This window comes from Mesitornis unicolor, unplaced genomic scaffold, assembly GCF_000695765.1.
Source record: "Mesitornis unicolor isolate BGI_N332 unplaced genomic scaffold, ASM69576v1 scaffold16883, whole genome shotgun sequence".
NCBI lineage: Eukaryota > Metazoa > Chordata > Aves > Mesitornithiformes > Mesitornithidae > Mesitornis > Mesitornis unicolor.
The window spans coordinates 52,998-70,981 of NW_010175520.1; the positions used below are offsets into that span (position 1 = coordinate 52,998).

The window sequence follows — 17,984 nt, forward strand, 5'->3', positions numbered from 1 at the left end:
AACCGCAGCGTGCGGGCGCAAGCCTCCTGGAGCAGCTTGGCCCTGATTAGCAATGGTAATGAGCACAGGCCTGACGAAGTATGCAAACAATCCCAGTGAGGTCTCTGAGCCGCTGCATACTCACAGTCGGGCTCCAGCTCGCTGCTCTGGGGCGATGTGTTGGGCTTTTTGTACTCCCGAGCACGTTTGATCTTTCAAAGACCTTTGGAAGTAGAGGTTTCCAGCAGAGCTGGTGGGCTGCTTTTGTCCATCCCAGCAGTTGTTCAGGTTTTCCCTCTAAAAAAGAAAAAGTTAACTTCTTTGTGCTTTATCTTCCGCCCTCGCCCAGTCTGCCAAGAGGCCACTTAGGCTCATTTTTGCTTCTAGACAAGCTCCCTACACTCCCAGGGAAATAAATAATGTTGGGTAAAACATATGCAGCATCTCGGAAGAGGGCCACCAACATATAACTGGCAATGTTACTATTAACTGTCTTTGTTTAACCTGGTAAGAGACTGGTCAGCAAAAGCAAAGAGCTCAAAGAAGCAGAGCACACACACCCTTGTCTACCTGAGCTCATAACACCAGGCTTCGTCCTGCCCTCGTATTCACAACTCTTCTGTGGGGGTTGGCTGCAGCTTTACGCAGCTTCCCCACTGCTGCCTGGAGGGACAAACACACCAGTATCAAAAAAATTATCGTTTCAGGCTTCTCCTGAGCTTCACCAAGAAGATGCCGCAGCTCACGTCTGCAGAGCTGATCAAATTCACCAAGCAAATGACTACAATCGGCTCCAAGTGCTGCCAGTTAAGCCAGGACAAGCTTCTGCCTTGTGCTGAGGAAAACGTGAGTCATTTTCTTCCTTATCTTGGTCCTGCTTCTGCATGAAACTGCCACCGATTCTGCTGCCAGCAGGGGCTGAGGGCTTGGAGCAAGGGTAAATGAGAAAAATATTCACTGAGAACAAGTCACAGGAACAGCCAAACATACCCACGGAAACGCTGCTGGTGGAAACACCTCAAGGGCAAGCATGGTTTTATGAAGAAATCATTTCTATGTGCAAAGGATAGTCCCTAAACCTGCATACACTTATTTAATCTTAAAAGTCTGAGCTGTTTTTCAGTGACAAAAGTCAGAATTCAGTAGAACAATTACCTGTTACCTATATTGCATACAAGGTTTAATTTAAATGCTCAGTTGTTTTTCGTAACGCCACTAAAAGCAGCACATGTTTCAGGAATTTCTGAAAATGAAACAGTAATGTAAAATTGGGGGTTTTTTTCCACCTCTTTTGGTAAAGCTGGACCTCGTGCTTGGAGAGATTTGTACAAGACACCTGAGCAATCCTATAAACCCAGGCGTTTGCCACTGCTGCAGCAGCTCCTACGCTCTCAGGAGGCCCTGCATGGGCAAACTGGAACTGGACGAGAATTACGTGCCCTTGTCATTGACTCCTGGCCTCTTCACCTTCCATGAGGACTTGTGCACAACCGAAGAGGAGAAGTTACAGCACAAGAAGCAGGAGTAAGACACGACAGCTTTACTCTGTTACCCCTGTGTTTCTTATTATCATCCTGGCAGTGCTCACCTTGCCCTCATCCACTCTGGCCTTGTTCTGCAATACACAGTCACGCTCCAGCCCAGCCCCTCTTCCAAGCCACATTTCTTTACTCTCACATTGCCCTTGGTTTCTTCTGCTATCTGCTTCAACCTCTATTGACTGCCTTAGGTCAGAAGGAAGTCATTTCCAGAGGGGGGGAGCTGCCCTGTCACATACACGGCCAGGATGGGAGCAATAGGTGTCCCACGTTAGGTCTGATAAGCTTCCCCTCCCACTGCCCTGGATGGGAACTGCATAAAGAGACACCAGAAGAGCAAGGAAGCTGCTGCCCAAAGGCCTGCATCCCCTTTATGGCCGAATCAGGGCTCAGAAGCTTCCTGAGCCATGTGCTCACCTCCCGCTTTCACAGGGCTTGCTCTGCTTTTCTGCAGGATGCTCATCAACCTCATCAAGCACAAGCCCCAGATCTCCCAGGAGCAGCTGACGTCCGTCACGGCTGCCTTCACCGCCATGCGGGAACGGTGCTGCAAAGAGGAGAGCCCTGAGGCGTGTTTCGGGAAAGAGGTAGTGTCTGTTTTCACCTATCCGTGCCCAATCAAAACACAAGTGTGGAGCACACACAGGAGCGCTCCACTAAGCGTGACCGGCCAGAATCCCTGCCGCTGTGTTTCCCAGGACAGCCAGAGATGGGTACCAGCTGAATGACCACCACAGAGCTTACCTCATGAATCTGGTGTTTATTATACGTAGCAACTTAGCGATGCAGAGCTCAGCTGCGTCAGAGGAGTCACTGGGGCTCCCCCTGGCTAACAGTCCTTAACCCAATTTCTCTTTACGAGTTCCTCTGCACTAAGGAAAGGACGCTCCAAACTGTAGGACAAGGCATTTTCCCTATTTATTTCCCTCACTGTTTGCCTGTTTCCTCTGTTATTTCAGCTCCCTGAACTTCACACTGCAGAGCTGCTTTGGTTCTCTTCACCTCCAGTAAATCTGCTTTCTCCTGCTCCTCGTCTCTGTCTCTGCTGTTGTTCCTTAATTGCACTTTAACAAACCATTCACGACCCCTGAGCCTTGCTCTCTCTTTTCCAAAGTCTTTGCCTTTATTGCTTCAAATGACAAAATACAGAAAGTTTTCTTTTTTGAAGAATTTCCTGCCTCTGAATCCTCGCAGGATTCTCTCTGCAGAGCACCATCCTACTGACCCTTCCTAACAGAACTGTATCCCACCATTTTTTGGACAAATACCAAACCTTCTAAGGCAATGTGAGCTACAGAGTAAAAGCAAAACGTGTATTAAACGTAGCGAGGTACGTATCTGCATTCTGCACGCGCAATACCTGAAATGCACGCTGTAAAGATTACGAAGCACTACTTACTGCTGCCGTGCCGGGGTAAGTTGTTCACGGGTACATCATCTGCCTGATTTCTCATGCTCACGCACATTTGCTTTTCTTTCCAGGGTCCAGAACTCATACAAAGAAGTGAAAAAATGTTGTCAGCATGAGAAGCTCACGTAGCAGACTGGAAAACTTCTGCTGAACGATAGGCGGTCACACAAACCGAGCTGTGAGCAGTTATCCTTTGTAAACAGTCCTGAAACGTAACCGGGAACACATTTGTCTTGGTGGGTGCTGGGGCTCTTTACTCCCAAACTGATGCAGTCACGGGGGTTTGCAGCAGCTGTGAACAGCAGAGGTGCCTCAATGAAACACCAGAGTCCCTCAGAGCACCCGCTGGGCTGCGGAGCAGGGCTGGGCTGTGCACAGGGCTCAGCTTTCCTTGTCAGACGGCGAGAAACCCGCACACAAGCTTCGTATCTGGCTCCTGTCACTTTGCTTCAAAATGATCACGGATATGTCAAATTTAAACCAAAGTAATGCAGACCCAGTTCACGTCCAGACAGAGGGTGCTTGCTTAAAAGAAATCTGCTGAAAGAATAAGTTAAATAGAAATTCACAGCTTAGATGTGACCACCATCGTATCTTAGTAAATAAGATAAATAGTAAGGAAAATAAATAAGATAGTGAGGAAAAAAAAGGTGTTTTAAATCTTAGGCCTACAAAACATAAATGCAAATGAGATCAAATAAAAAAATCTGCTTGTAACCACTTCTAAGTTGTTTTTCAAACCCTACATAATTATTTTTGCATTTGTATAGCACTGTCCTTGAAATAGTACACATTTACTCACTGACACGGGCTGCTCGAGGGGAGCTGTGAGGACAAGTCTAAGGTATGACATGGGTACGATGAAGCAGCTGGACAAGCGCAGTACATGAAAACCACTCTTACAGAGTTGTACAGCTCCTCGTGCAGTTACAACAGCTCACGAGCAAGAGGTCACCAGCACTCAGCTGCCAATTAAGGGCTAATGAGGGTGTAAACAGATGACAACAGCAAAGCCAGAAGCATCACACACATCACTCATTTTCCTCACCTCTGATAAGGACTTTACTGGAGCATCAGAACTAAAATTTGCTCGTAATACCATCAAATTATTAACTTAGCATCTAAGGTTTTTCTCTTAGCACTGTGCTTGCTTTGAATTTTGTTCTGACCAAGGTCAGTCTTCTGGAATTTGGGAGTGGTTTGGGTTGGGGTGTTCTGGTGGTGTTTTCTGTTTTGTTTTTAATCCAATGATGATTTAGCTTGGTAGCACAAATGCAGGTAAGATTTATACTCTGCTGCTTTTGTTAGATGTCTTAGGCTCCAAATTCAAAAGTGACTCCCATTCCCTCTGTCACCTCTGTTTTTCATGGCTGTGTTACCTCCACTGTCCACCCATGCTCTGGAATAAATTCTTCCCCTCTGTGTCTGTATTTCATTTGTGTTAATGACCACAGCATTTCCAAAGCACCACCACCACAGTGAGGTCACAGCTTCACTTCCCCAGCGCTCAGGCCCCAGCAGCCTGCATGGTCTGACAAGAGAGCCCTGGCAAACTCAGCCTTACCTGCAGTGTTTTAGGGCCAGTCTGTGTTTGCGTGGGTCCCTGGGGAAGGGTCAGTGGCTCACAGGACCTTACTTCAGCCCTGCACATCAATTCCCTCCTGCTTGTTTGTTATCTGCATAAGCCAAATGTAGGCAAGGCAACACACAGATACCACGTAAAAGAGACAAACTAACACAGGAGAGCAATTAATTGTGCACAAATTGGCTTTTATTTACATCTCTACAACTGGAGCATTCCTGTCCAGCACAGCTCAGCCAGCTGGGACTCACCGCTGGCTCCTGGCTGCTGTGCTGGCCACAGACTCCACCTGCAGGCAGGACACCAACCCGACCCTCCCATGGCTCTGCTGTTCCACCAGTGCTGTCCCACTGAACTCCTCTCATTTCCATCTCCAAATAGAAAATTAAGTAATGAACACAGCATCATTTGTTTGATAACAACGAAATGCTGTGGTGCCTCGCAGGCCCCAGTCAAGCAGACGCAGCAGGATTCAGTGAGTTCTTACACTGCAATTCAAGAGGCTGCAGACATAAATTCCCTCACACATTCGAGAGCTGAGCAGTTATACAGTGGGAGGGTTTCCACTTGTATTTCTCAAACTGCAGCTCAAAGCTTAGGCAAGTCAGGCATCTACCTGTGTGAAGCCACTGGGATTTTGAGTTTCTCTTGCACAGCTACTGTTGTAAGGGCAGTAAAAAGCCGAACTGCAACCTCAGATAAATAAATACCTTTTGCCAGTTAGCTCTACTGAAAAGCTTCCTCCTAATATAATTCAGCATTTCTCTAGGAGAAGGAAAGCCATGTACATAACTTTCTTATTTTCTGGATGATTAACAGAGTGGTTACTGCAATATTTTCCTTAGATGCTCAACTTCTGGTAGTGGTTTGGAAATGAGTGTGGTTCAAAGCCTTGTGCTTCTTTCCCGTCTGCAGTTTCTAGCACAATTCAGCATCTGTCTTTTGGGGGATTCAGTGCATCTGCTGAGGTGGTTCCCAACCCCTGCTCCAGGGCTGCAGCACAGCGGGTTCAGTTTGGGTTGCAGAATTACGAGGAGAGGCTTTGCACCCCCTGTGCTCCCAGTGCCCTCCAGCCCCAGCAAAGGCAGGGCCTGCCCCTGGCAGAGGCGGTGCTGGGGCCACGTTCCCGTCAAACTGTGGTCTCCGTTTTTGTGACAGTTCGACTGTGAAGGTGCTGGCATATCAAGCTCTTCTCTTTCAGGTACCTCAGATGGAGAGAGAGACAGAATGCATTAAAGTAACACAGAATGCCACAAAAACTCAACCCAGATTTTAACATGTTAGTGGAATGGCTGAAAAAAACGCTGACATGAAGCTTTTCTTACAGCAGATTGCAATGGCTGTTTATTGTTTTCTTTAATTTTCCCTGCCGCTTTGTTTCTAAGTGATCCCCAGATGTTTATCTGGTAAAATAGCCAGATCTGGTAGAGACTCTCACTGCTTTTGACCTTGGGTCTCAGGTACACATCCAGAAATACCGGTGCATTTCTGGCTTGTACTTGTGGTGCATTTTTTGCTGCCACCAGAACAGACACCAATAACCAGGGGTGAAGTTGTACAGGGACATTAAGAATCTGGCACTAATCTGGGTGAAATGCTGTGCTACCTGCTGAGGTACCCAAGGAAATCAATAGCAGCAGAGACCAAGGAACCGGTGTACAGCTCAGAAGACAAACAAAGCACCACCCAAGTGACCAGAGGGTCCAAGTTTTCTGGAAAGCTCCCCCATGTGTATGCAGTCCAGTATTCATTCTGAATATTCAACAGCAACAGCTCAGCTGGGGATGCAGGGCATAGAAAAGACTAGAAACCCCACTGAGTTTCACTCAGGTAGTGAGATCTCAGCATTAACTGCTCTCTGCTGCACAAATACCTTCACCTCTTGAGCCAGCCCGTCATGTAAACATTCTCCTGGGCTGACAGCAACACCACTAATTACATTTACCTTGCAACTGTTTGTTGAATCTCCTGCTCTTCTGCTTCATTTATTCTCTGCAGAATTGATTCCAAGAAGGGAAGATGAAATTGAATATACTGAGCGACCTAGCAAGACAAGAAGCGCACGTCAGCGAGTAAGCCAACTGGGAACAGTGCAGTGAACCGTTAGAACCGACGGCCCACGTACGTCACTGCTGATCTCCTCCACATCCCGGTCCATGAGGAAAAACTTGGCAATTTCCTCCGAGGGTCCCTGCAGGAGTCTGTGCAGTAAGGGAATGTCTCTGCTCCTCAGCTGCTTCTTTTCTGGGGTTTAAAAGAAATGTTGTGATGCACAGAACACACAACAGTGTCTCTAAATGCCTCACACCAGCAGTGGTCTTGGTATTGACAAAGACCCTGTATTTCATAAAATAGTGTATGCTTTTCAACCACCACTTCAACTTCCTATTTGACATTTAAGGTACACACCCATCACTTCTCTCTCGCTTTCTTTCAGGTATTACTTTCAATAAAGACAGTTTCTTTTTTCCTCAAGCAATAGAATAGGCTAAACAACACTTTTCACTAAAAAATGAGTACTTTTAACTTGGCATCTGTGAACCAGGCCCACAACCCAAATTGCCAACTACGGCATCCCACAACACCTCCTGCTGGAGCCCGGCATCCCACGACTGCAGCGCGGCTGTGCACAGCGTGAGCTGGAGCAGAAGAGCACCTGGAGTGCTCTGCACACCCACGCACAGAAGATAACTGCAGGTGAAGCAATGAAGCCTGGCTTACCTCCGGACGCATGGATGATGTACAGCGCAAACTCGTGCGGGCTGTTTTCTATCTGTGAAACAAACCAGAAAAGGCTGCTGAGATGGCTGATGCACTTGCCTGGCATGTCCCTGCCATCAGCTACTCTGTGCTTGTCAACTCAGATATTTACCTCCAAGTCTGAGACTGGGGTCCTGCCTGTGGAAAAGGTAAAAGATGCTGGGTTTGGATAAGCTACAAAGCCCCACTGCCACATTCATTGGCTCTGTACCCCACTACCTCAGGATTGCTCACATTGGCCAAATCAGTAACGTTCCAGCTTAGCCAACACCACATCTTTCCAGTCTGGTTTCCTTGGAGCATCCTTCACTTCAGGCAACCATCAGACTTACCATGAGTATTTGCATTCGGGTAAAACCCTGATCTGTTCCTGTCCACTTGGCTGCACAACCACAACGACAACACAGCAGTCTTATTGAACACTTGTTTTCCAACTTCTTCACAACTTCACAACCTGCTCAGTGACTCCATTCATTGCTATTACTCACAGAAGCAGAGTTCTCCCTGTAGCATTTCACTAGCAAGTCTTACTAACCATACCAAGTCATTCTGCACCAGCAAGGTCTCTAGCCAAGCTAAACGCAGAATTATCAAGAATTGCACACTAAGAAGCTGTGGAGAATAAAGGCACTGGAGAAACACACAGCACTAATAAATATATTCCTGACCAGGTACCATCATTTTAATGGAAGATAGCATGAAAACAACAAGGAGGGAGGGAGGAAGTAATTTCAGACACTGTGGCACTGATCTCGAGCACTGTTCTGAATTCTGACTTTTCAAAGCTTTCCATGTGCCTGGGTGTAAGGGAACGCACATCCCAGACACTCGGGTAAAACAGAAACCCCTTGTTTCAAGCAAAATCCATGTATGAAGGCCATCACTAGAGGGAAGCACGGCCACGTGCATTAAACAGCATCCTTCCTCCACTGGGAAATGCTGAGGGTGCAGCAGGGCTTTCCCCTCCTGTGGGTGGGTTTATACAGAAGTGATTTCTTAGTTCTTACAAAACCCCACGCCCCATACACCTTTTCTAGGCTCAAACAGCTGTGAGGGTTGTAAAATAAAACCACTCCATTTCTTACAACTGCTTTTGTCTATGCTCTGTTCCACACCAGTCATCTCCTGCCTTGCACACAGCTCTGGTGTGACACCTGTGTTCCCATTCCTACAACACGGCCATGCTTTAAGTTACCTTGAACTTGCGCAGCAGTTGCTCTATGACTTGGCGAGTTCTCATCTGGCTGTTTATTCGTATTTTGGTTTCTGATCCGTAAGCTGGAGTAAAAACGGATGTCTAGGAACACAAAACAGCAGCAGAAGGGCATGAGTATGAGGACTCCTGAACCAAATGGCTCCAAAGGCTCCAAACCAGCCCAGCCCTGGGTCCAGGAAGGCTGTTGGGTGTCACTGCCACTCCTGCCATCAGCCAAAGAGGGGGTGGTGTCCCCAGGAGAAGAGAGCAGCCCCTTGGAATGTACGGCCACTGTGGTTCCTGCACACCCCCCTCCCTGTGCCTACGTGAAACCCTCTGGGGTAGCCCCAAAAACAGACCCCTGGAGTTGAGCCCCAGGCCCAGTGACACAGGCCTGGCTGCACAGGGGGAGCTCTGGGGTTGGCCAAGGGGTGCAGGGGAGGCCAGAAACTTACAGGACATTTTTACACGTCCCAGTACCCAGCCTCAAATGAAGCAAGACAAGCACGAACATTCATACCTCATAGTTGTAGAAGTGGCCGTTAATTGAAAACCTGTGGGTCTCCACTTCGGTCCTCGCTATCATGGGGAGCTTGGTCCTCCTGCGCACAGCGGCAGCGCTGCCGATGGCCCGGGGCAGGGGGGCGCAGTCCAGTTCCTGCTCGCTCTGGGCCTTCAGAGTGCAGCTTTCGTAATGCAAATAACCTGGACAACATGAAACCACACCAGTGCATTTTACTGCTGCTCTGCTCCTTGCCAGCACCTCCACAGCAAGAAGGTCTCAGGTGGAGGGATTTTTTTTAATTATTATTATTTTTATGTGGTTGGGGTGAGTGGGAGAGGAGCAGAGTCCAGTTCCTGCTCGCTCTGGGCCTTCAGAGTGCAGCTTTCGTAATGCAAATAACCTGGACAACATGAAACCACACCAGTGCATTTTACTGCTGCTCTGCTCCTTGCCAGCACCTCCACAGCAAGAAGGTCTCAGGTGGAGGGATTTTTTTTAATTATTATTATTTTTATGTGGTTGGGGTGAGTGGGAGAGGAGCAGAGCATGGGCATGCGACTGAGAGCACCAGGCTGGCTGCAGCAGCCACCGTTTGCCCTTCTGTTCACTTTTGGGAATGATTTGTTTGGTGAAAGCACGGCCTGTCAGCACTGGCTGTTTGAGAAGTTCCCTGCACAGCAATGTTCTCACTAACCAGTCGTGCCAGTGTTTCAGTGCTCTCTCAACAGACTTGTACAGAGACAAACATTTCCCTCTACTGGTAGGGAAGGTCAGACACGTCAGATTATTTCTGCCAGTCACAGAGCTTCTAGAACTAAGGAATCTTTAGTGAACATAAGAGCACAACACTGACTTTTCTCAAGGTCCGGCTCTTCTTCAGTAGATTTCAGGGTCTCTCTGCTGATGTGGTGCAGATCATCAAACTCTCCCCAGCGAGTCATTCCCCTGAAATGCCAAACACACAGTTACAGCTGACTGCTCCTCATTAGCGCAGGGAATTCAGCCTATGCTGTAGCCAGGCTCCAGGTAACACATTTCCTATCCCTGTGCAAAACTTGACAGAACAAACTGCAGACTTCATGGTGGTGACTGAAGGCAGTAACTGCAGCTGATGCCATAATAAAACTAACTCAGTGAGTGTGGTATGGCCAGGGACCCGAGATGTAACCCAGTCCTGTATAGAGCCTGTTGAACATTGACTGTGATGTCCTTTAAATTGTTTGCAGTAATTCTTGATCTATCTTATAGCAATGCCATGGATCAGTCACAGGCAGGACACCAGGCAGGCACACAGAACAACCCCACATGTGATGGTTTGAACAGTCACAGGACACACTGTGTCTGTCACACAGATGGGGACAGGGCAGATTAAATGACCCTATGGGCCCCTCGTGCTGCCCAAACCAGTTCTGCAGGAGAGCAGAAGTCCAGCCCAGCCTGTTTTAAATCCCAAGTTTCTTTATGCCAACGTTTCCATAATTCACTTCCCAATCTCTAGCGGTAAAGTCCCTGGCCAGTTACTGCTCTGACTGAGAATAAACCAATTTGTAGGAAAATTTTAGAAATTCATTTCCTATATATATTCAAAACAACATTCAACCAACTCTCATGAACATGCTAAGCAACCATCTCAGTTTTGTTCCACACATTCAAAAAGTTCATTAAAGATCAAACAGCCAAGCTGCTCTGCATACCTTAAAGCATGTCAGGGCAGCTTCCTGCTTCTGTCATCACAAATTAGTATTTATTTTAAGATGCAAATCTCCACCAGTCATATGTTTATAAGAAACAAAAGGCAAAGCTAAGCTCTCAGTGCCAGACTGGATGGTGTCCTGCAGCCCACATGGACCCCGTGCCAGCAGACCCGGTCAAGGTGAACAGAGACCCCCAGGTTTGACTCAGACTCGAGTTCTCTGCTGGTTACTGCCATCAGGTTACACCTCTTAATTCAACACAGGAGATAAGGAATTCACTGGAGCTACACCACATGGTAGAATTAAATCCATAACTCAAACATGCATCATGTGCAATCTAAGACAATGTATAATTAAGAAAATGAGCTCTTAAATATAGAATTCATCGGGGAATCTTTCAGGGTAAACATTGGCTCAGCCTCCTTATTACACATTACACAGCCTCAGCTCAGCAGATGCAGTTCCAAATTCACCAACCAAGGCTTGGGCAATGGTGTTCACAACACAGAGGAAATGCTCTAAGCCCCTACACCATTTTTCTAATACGGAGCATATCTAGCAGGAGTGACAGCAGCCCAATGAACTCAAATCTGGGGTGTCAGAGGCAGCAGCCCGAGGGAGCAGCTGATCTGTGTGGATTTGAGGTGTTTTAACATTAGATTTTGCATGCACACAACCAGCATTTGTTCCTGGCTTGGCCTCTGCCCTGAGCAGCCCTGGTGTCACACTCAAAGGCCCTTGGGAGGGAACCTGTGACACAACCACCCTGGACTCATCTGCCAGCTTCTGGCTCCATGCTATACCACGTGCAGCAACACAAGGTCTTTCAGGAGCTCCCCATGTCATTAGGTGTAAGTACGTAAGTGTGTGTGTAGGGTGTGGTGTAAGTTTTTCTACACTAGATTTCCCAGTACGTGCATGGGAATGGTCAGTATAGACATGAGCAGCCACCTCCATCTTCTCCACTGTTCTTAAGCTGAAAGCCAGACAGAGATGCACCAAAGGTGCCACAGACCTGCATCTCCCTGTGCAGCAGCAGCTGTTGAAATACCACACCAGTTACACCAGACAGAGTAATGCTGTGCAAGCGGCTGCCGTGGCCTTTGGGGTATCTGGGATATGCAACCAGCCATATCCATTGAGGCAACCTCCATGAGTTGCCTTGAAATACCAGCCTGGCTCCTTCTGGTGGAGGTTAACACCTTACCTTTTGCTGGGGAACAAGCCCACATTCTCTGTTGACTTCAGGGTTACAAAAGAGGGTAACTGCTTCTCATCCTGAATTTTTAACCGGATAGGATGTCGGACTCCCCAAAATATCGTCAAGATTCCTTCAAGAAATGGTCTGCCTCCTTCTTGCTGGGGAAAAAAAAAAAGAATAAGGAGTGCTGCATAGTAATTGAACAATGCTAGAGTATGAAATAATGTATTTCCCCTCAAATTAACAGGAATATGTTGAAATCATTGAAGACAACACAGCTCTGGAACAGGGCACCCAGAGAGGCTGTGTAATCTCCATCCATAAGATATTTCCACAGCAGCCAAAGCCTCAGCATTGGTCTGACTCTGAGCAGGATGTTTTCCAACCACCACATCCATAGCTCCATGTGATTACAAATCAAATCCTATTTGTTCTCCTTCGATGAGCAGCTCCTCTGCAGCCAGGGCGCTAGGAAAGTGGTGAAGGGGAAGGAGCTGGTGGAGAGGAAGCAGCAGTAAATGAAACTGCCCATGTCAACGCAGGGCATTGCATTAGACCAGAGCCTGTTATCTGTCCCTGCTCTTGCTGACATCCAACTCTGTCACTGCAGAATGAGCTGGGACAGAGAAGTGAGCACTGCTCCTTTTCAGACCATTTGTGCCCCAACTTGCTCTGAGTGTCCTTTTGGGTCTTGATAGCAGCCAAACAACTGAAGTGCAGCCTGCGAAGGAGAAGGAAGTGCAAGCCTCTACACGAGGCACTCTGTGGTATGAGACAGAACTCATGTTTTCATCTGTCCTCCCACTCCACAGGCCCTTCTGGTCCCCACAGGAGGTGCATTCCTGGGGCTACACTTACCAGCATTTTCTCTAGCCCGGCTGCACTAAACATCCATACCCAGTAGTGCTTTGACTCCTACACTGTGCTTTTGGTGTTATTTTTGCACAGATCCTTACCTGGTTATGTGACAGTTGCAGATTTTCTTGATCTGAATAGTAGGAGTTGTAAGTCTTCAGGAGAGAACTGAGCTGCTCTCTAGAATGAAAGATCACAATGAAGAGAATGATTTTTAAACATCTCTAGCACTGTAAATCCAGGTGCTAAGTGGCAGGTAACACTCTGGACCTGTTACACTGAATTTCTGTAGTTTTATTAATGATTAATAAATCAACTTCCAGGAGTAACATTTTGTCAGGGTACTGGGTTGCTTTATAAGCTGCTTCTCTAAAGACCCAAAGCACAGAGGCAATGAATTAGTCACAGTCTGATGTGACATTAACACTACTCTAGAATCACTTGTACTTTGGACTCGTTCTAGTTATGAGGAGGAAGCAAACAGGAACAACGCCACCATGCACAAATGTTGCAAGTTAGGTTACAATGTGTTTTCCCCATATGATGGTTGCCACTGGGTTTTTATGGGTTTTCTTCAGCTATTTCAGAATGTCTACAGTTTGCCTAGACAAAACAATGCCCTTTCTGCTTGAAACAGAACAGATTTGCATGGAGTCTTTGCTCCGAGGAGAAAGGATGGAAGTGGAGAACCTCTGCACACAGGCCAGGAGCAGCAGCCTGCCCATCATCCTGCATTTCAAACTGGATTTTAACTACAGGATTGCCAGACCTCCTGGGCAATCCCAGCAGAGGCTGAGCACTCAACACCTGAAGCCCCGAGCAGGCTGTGGGTGCACAGACAGCACTCCTGCCCCATCCTGGGGGTTAAAGTCCTTGCACGGGGACAACTCCAGCTCCCTACTGCTGCCACCTGCGCTAAGAGCAGCGGGGCTGGGCACAACCCACACCACTGACACTGCACAGCCCCGTAAATAGATAAGCAGCAGTAAATGCCACGTTGCACAAACATGGGCTGCCGAAAAGCACCTTCAGTTACCACTGAGCAGCTGCTGATGCCCACAGTGCCAGGATGTCGGGTGAACAGGAACCACCAAAGGAAGACATACACATGGGAATGGTCCTGCAGCAAATCTGCTGGAATTCCAGCTCACAGCCAGATCTGGTCACAGCACTAGTCAGAGGAGACATCGAGTCCAGAGAGGAGCAAGGGGAGCAATAGGTGGTATGAACCATGAAGAAAGAAAGGAAACTGCAGCTCAGGTTAAGGAGAACCAAACAGACACAGAATTAAGGGGTATGCGTTCAGGACTAACAAAAATGAAATGCTCCTCCACACACCAATTGAACAGCAAAGGCTGTAACTCAAGAAAGCAATTTCCACCAGCAGAGATAACCAAGCACGGCAAACAATTGCACAGAAAGGTGTGCATTTGTCTTCAGACAATACGTAAGCACCAGATGAGATGACTGACAACCAAAATGGTTTCATGTACCATCTCGCAGTGGTGAGTGAAAACACCAAGTTTGTTTCCAAAGTGTTTATTGCTTCCAGGTTTTTGTCTAGCATGAGATACTGTAACAGCCAAAACACAAGCAAAACAAATAGCATTTACAAACACATCTCATTAGGTTTCACAGCGACTCACTGAAAGTATTCAAAAGCCATGTATTACTCGAAGAAATACAAATCACGTAGGTGGAAACTGTTACATACGACTCTAAGTGTATCAATCAGACACAAAGTGTCTCCTGTCCCACTGCCATCGCCTTACTGCCGCAGCCTACACCTTCCTCTGCAGCTCACAGCACCCCTGCTCCTCCTTCATCTTCAGCCTCTGCTGCCTGCAGGCTGAGAGCCCAAAGCAGGGACTTGCCCCAGGGTTGTGCGTCCCAGCCACCTCTCACCATTTCAACATAAACAAGGCAACTGGACAACACAGCTCTATCCCTCCCTTGCTCCACTTCAGAAACGCAGCTTGGCAGTGCCCTGGTGCTTGGTGAGGAGGGAAAAGACAAACAGAGCTTTTATTCGGCACGCAACACTGCGCAGCACTGAACTCCACCAGGTTAACTGCATTCCCTTCTAACACTGTGTGTAAATTATTTACTTTGTTAACCTACTGCAACTCCCAAAAATACATTTTGAAGTGGCTTTACCAAGAGTGCTGGGCTCCAAAACAGCATTTTCTGCATTTAATTCAAGTCACTTTGAACTTAAACCCCAGTAACACAGCTGGTGAAAGCCTTTTTGCCTCCTGCCTTGGAACAGCTCCTCCCAGGGCCTTTGTGCCTCCTGAGCCACAAGGGATTGCATTCAGGTCACCCCATCAAAAAGGAAAGTTTTCATTGACTCGGATACGAATCAGGTACAAGCAAAATTTTGATTACATTGGTTGAAGGTAAGCAAGATTAAGCATGTGTTGGCCTCATACGAAGGCAAAATCCAGATGCAATATGAGATTAACGTGTAAGTAGGAGATAGGTAGTTTTGTCTGACAAATGTTGTGACAGACCTGCTGATCCTGCTTAGGAGATGCTTAAGAGTTCTTATTCTTTGCAGCCTAATATTCCCAGCAATCATTTTATTGACAAGCTTTTTGCAGGTAAGACAGAGGAGGAATACGTGAGGACTTGGGTCACACTGAGGGCTGGCTGTCACTTAGGCCATGCTGGCTGCAAAGGCAAACCAAATCTAGGTAAAAGCACAGAGTGATGTGCTAAGTGTTCTCTCTGAAGCAGATTATGTTTCTCAAGCAAGCTCTGAAGATTCTTACTTAGCTTCTTGCCTTGTCTAGATAAACTTTCCATTAACATACACAGAAGTTTGCACAAATAAATTTTCGGGTTTCAGCCACGCATTAGTGCAGCCAGCAGTGATGAACCACACAAGCCATTAGAAGAGCCCCAAGGGAGAGGTTTAACAGCAGCTCACAGTGACCTGTTTGTCCTTGTGTAGGAGACACTGGAAGTAAAACAAAACCCCTTTACTGTTTTAGCCCCAGAAAGGAGTGACAGACACACACGCACACACACACCAGCCTAGCAGTTGCAGGATGAGTCCTGCTGTAACATCTCCACTACAAAGTCAGCTCTAACCAAGAGAGATGCCCATCTCCTCAGTTATGCTGCCAGAAAATCAGTGGCTCTGTTGTGTTGCAAGACCGTTCCTCACAGCACAGCGCTGTGCCAGCGGCCAAACGCAGCCATTAGTGGAAGCCAAAGCCAAGTCCCTGGTAGAGGGACTTGGGGAGAAAGCCAAAAAAGTAACATTTACTGCAGATTCATCTCTTTCACCAGTAATGAAGGCAGAAGACAAGGGAGCAGTCAGGTCAAGTGCCCTAACGCTGCAAACACTAACCCAGGACAAATTCCCCTGTTCTCCCCCAAGCCCTATGCATTTATTCACCAATATTTATGGTGGTTATACTTAAAGACACAATAGTTCAGCCAGCCAAATCATCCCCCATGCTTTGGTCAGCCTTTTCAAACAGCCCTTGTGCAATTCCCAAACAGCAGGCTCGCTGTGTCAGCAGGGTTTGCGTGATACGACTGGAAGAGGAGTTACCTAACAGCAGGCCCAAGGTATAGATGAGGGATGATAGCCTGGAAGTTGCACTGGAAGCAAGTTTGAGTGCGTATGGAATACATTAGCAATTACTGAAATGCTTGTTTGTGTTTTCACTAGGCAAAGAAGCCTGGAGAGTACTTTCAACCATGACTGTAATGCAGAAGGGTCTTGACCAGGATCCACATTTCACCACTTCAACAGACAAATACATAGGGAAAAGAAAGCCCCAAAGACACTGGCTTATCCAGAACATTACCTAATTGTTTGGCATGCCAAGTAGATGAAAGTTCACACAGACTAATTACCTGTGACACAACAGCAGTATGTCCCAAAGTAGCAGCAGTATAAAGGTAACAACTATTTAGGAGAAGGGGAGGGATGCATTTATCTCCTGCCTGCTTAGGGCAAAGCTCTGACACCCTTCCTTAAAAGGGGAGAAATCAACAGCACTGTTCAGGCCACACATATAAGAGTACCAAGATTCAGATGCCAACACAATATTGCAGCATGAGAAATTCTATCCTAGGCCCATCCCCAGGTGTATTGACAGTTTGCTTCAGTGTTCCCACAGGAACATCAAGAGGGATGGAAGTGAAGTGAGAAAAGAGCCACGTCTTCCAGCTCCTGGGCTCTGGTGAGCAAAGGAAAAATTAATCCCCTAAAAAAGCAATGGAACCTTACACCAGGAGGCTCAGGGTTTATGAAACAGTTAAGAAGAATTCCTACCAGCCAGGTTTAACTGTGGAGAAGCATCTCACAAAGCACAGTCTGAGTGCAATTCCGAGCCTTTCACAAGCAGGCTAAAGAACCATTTCACTCACCACAGAACAGAGCTGGCAGCCCCACAGCTCTGTCTGCAAAGGAACTCTGCATCTGGGGCTGGAGAGCAAAACCTGGGCCTCAGACAAGTGGAGCTCAGGTTTAACACTGGAATTCATGTTCAACTCCAAGAGGTTTCTAAGATAGGCAGGTCTGATTCCCCAGCTCAAAATTTCATTTCAGGATCCTCTATGACTGCTGTTCTACCTAATGAACAAAATTCCACAGACCAAAGGTTTAACACTGATCTCTGAAATCCATATGAAGGGGAATTTTGTTCTGTCAACACTTCACAGAAAGCAAGTTGTAGGAATCGCTGCTGCTACAGACTCTGCTCCCTACAGGGTCCCTGTTAATGAGTAAGTGTGGACTAACTTTAATTGTCATTAAACAAAACCCACATTTAATCATTTACCTGGTTATGAACTTCTCCTCATTGACGGAAACAGAAGGTAGGTGCTGTGCTTTCATAGTCACTTTCTTCATTTATTCAGAAGTGATGAAACTAAACAAAAGGTAAAAAATTAATTATATCCAGTAATGCCACTAAGAAAAACAAATTATAAACACAACAGCAAAACCTTGGTTTGCCAAGTGAAGCAGGCTCAGACAGTCAAGCCAAGGGCTAAATGTACCATATTTTGACTAGCTTATACTTGGCCTCAATACCTAAATATTTCCCGCTCCTCATAAAAGAAGCCATAAAACTTCCCCACCAAGTATACCACAGTAGCTTAAATCCCACATACTCCATATACCAGGACTTTAAGTAGTTTTAGGATTACAACTCCATGATTATGCTTCACTTCTTAGACTGAGACTGCAACCCATTTACTGGTTCGGATTAATTTCTTAATTAGGAATAGAGCATTGCCCA

At 46.9% G+C, this 17,984-nt stretch overlaps 2 protein-coding genes across 2 annotated transcripts in view; one reads left to right on the top strand and one right to left on the bottom strand.

The window, feature by feature from the left end:
* Positions 1 to 3,044, top strand: part of LOC104538277 (alpha-fetoprotein-like) — an 8,916-nt gene extending 5,872 nt beyond the window's left edge. Inside the window, 4 exon segments of the mRNA XM_010181423.1 lie at positions 739 to 832; positions 1,275 to 1,535; positions 1,950 to 2,104; positions 3,000 to 3,044. Of these exon segments, the coding sequence (XP_010179725.1) occupies positions 739 to 832; positions 1,275 to 1,535; positions 1,950 to 2,104; positions 3,000 to 3,044 (555 nt within the window).
* Positions 3,045 to 5,639: 2,595 nt separating this feature from the next.
* On the bottom strand, positions 5,640 to 17,613 carry RASSF6 (Ras association (RalGDS/AF-6) domain family member 6). Its single transcript, XM_010181420.1, has 10 exons — positions 17,523 to 17,613; positions 12,822 to 12,900; positions 11,872 to 12,023; positions 9,824 to 9,915; positions 8,986 to 9,170; positions 8,466 to 8,567; positions 7,232 to 7,283; positions 6,636 to 6,754; positions 6,456 to 6,553; positions 5,640 to 5,715 (listed from the first exon to the last, which is right to left on the bottom strand). The coding sequence occupies exons 1-10, from the start codon at positions 17,591 to 17,593 to the stop codon at positions 5,640 to 5,642; spliced, it is 1,026 nt and encodes a 341-aa protein (XP_010179722.1). The 5' UTR covers positions 17,594 to 17,613.
* Positions 17,614 to 17,984: the final 371 nt, after the last annotated feature.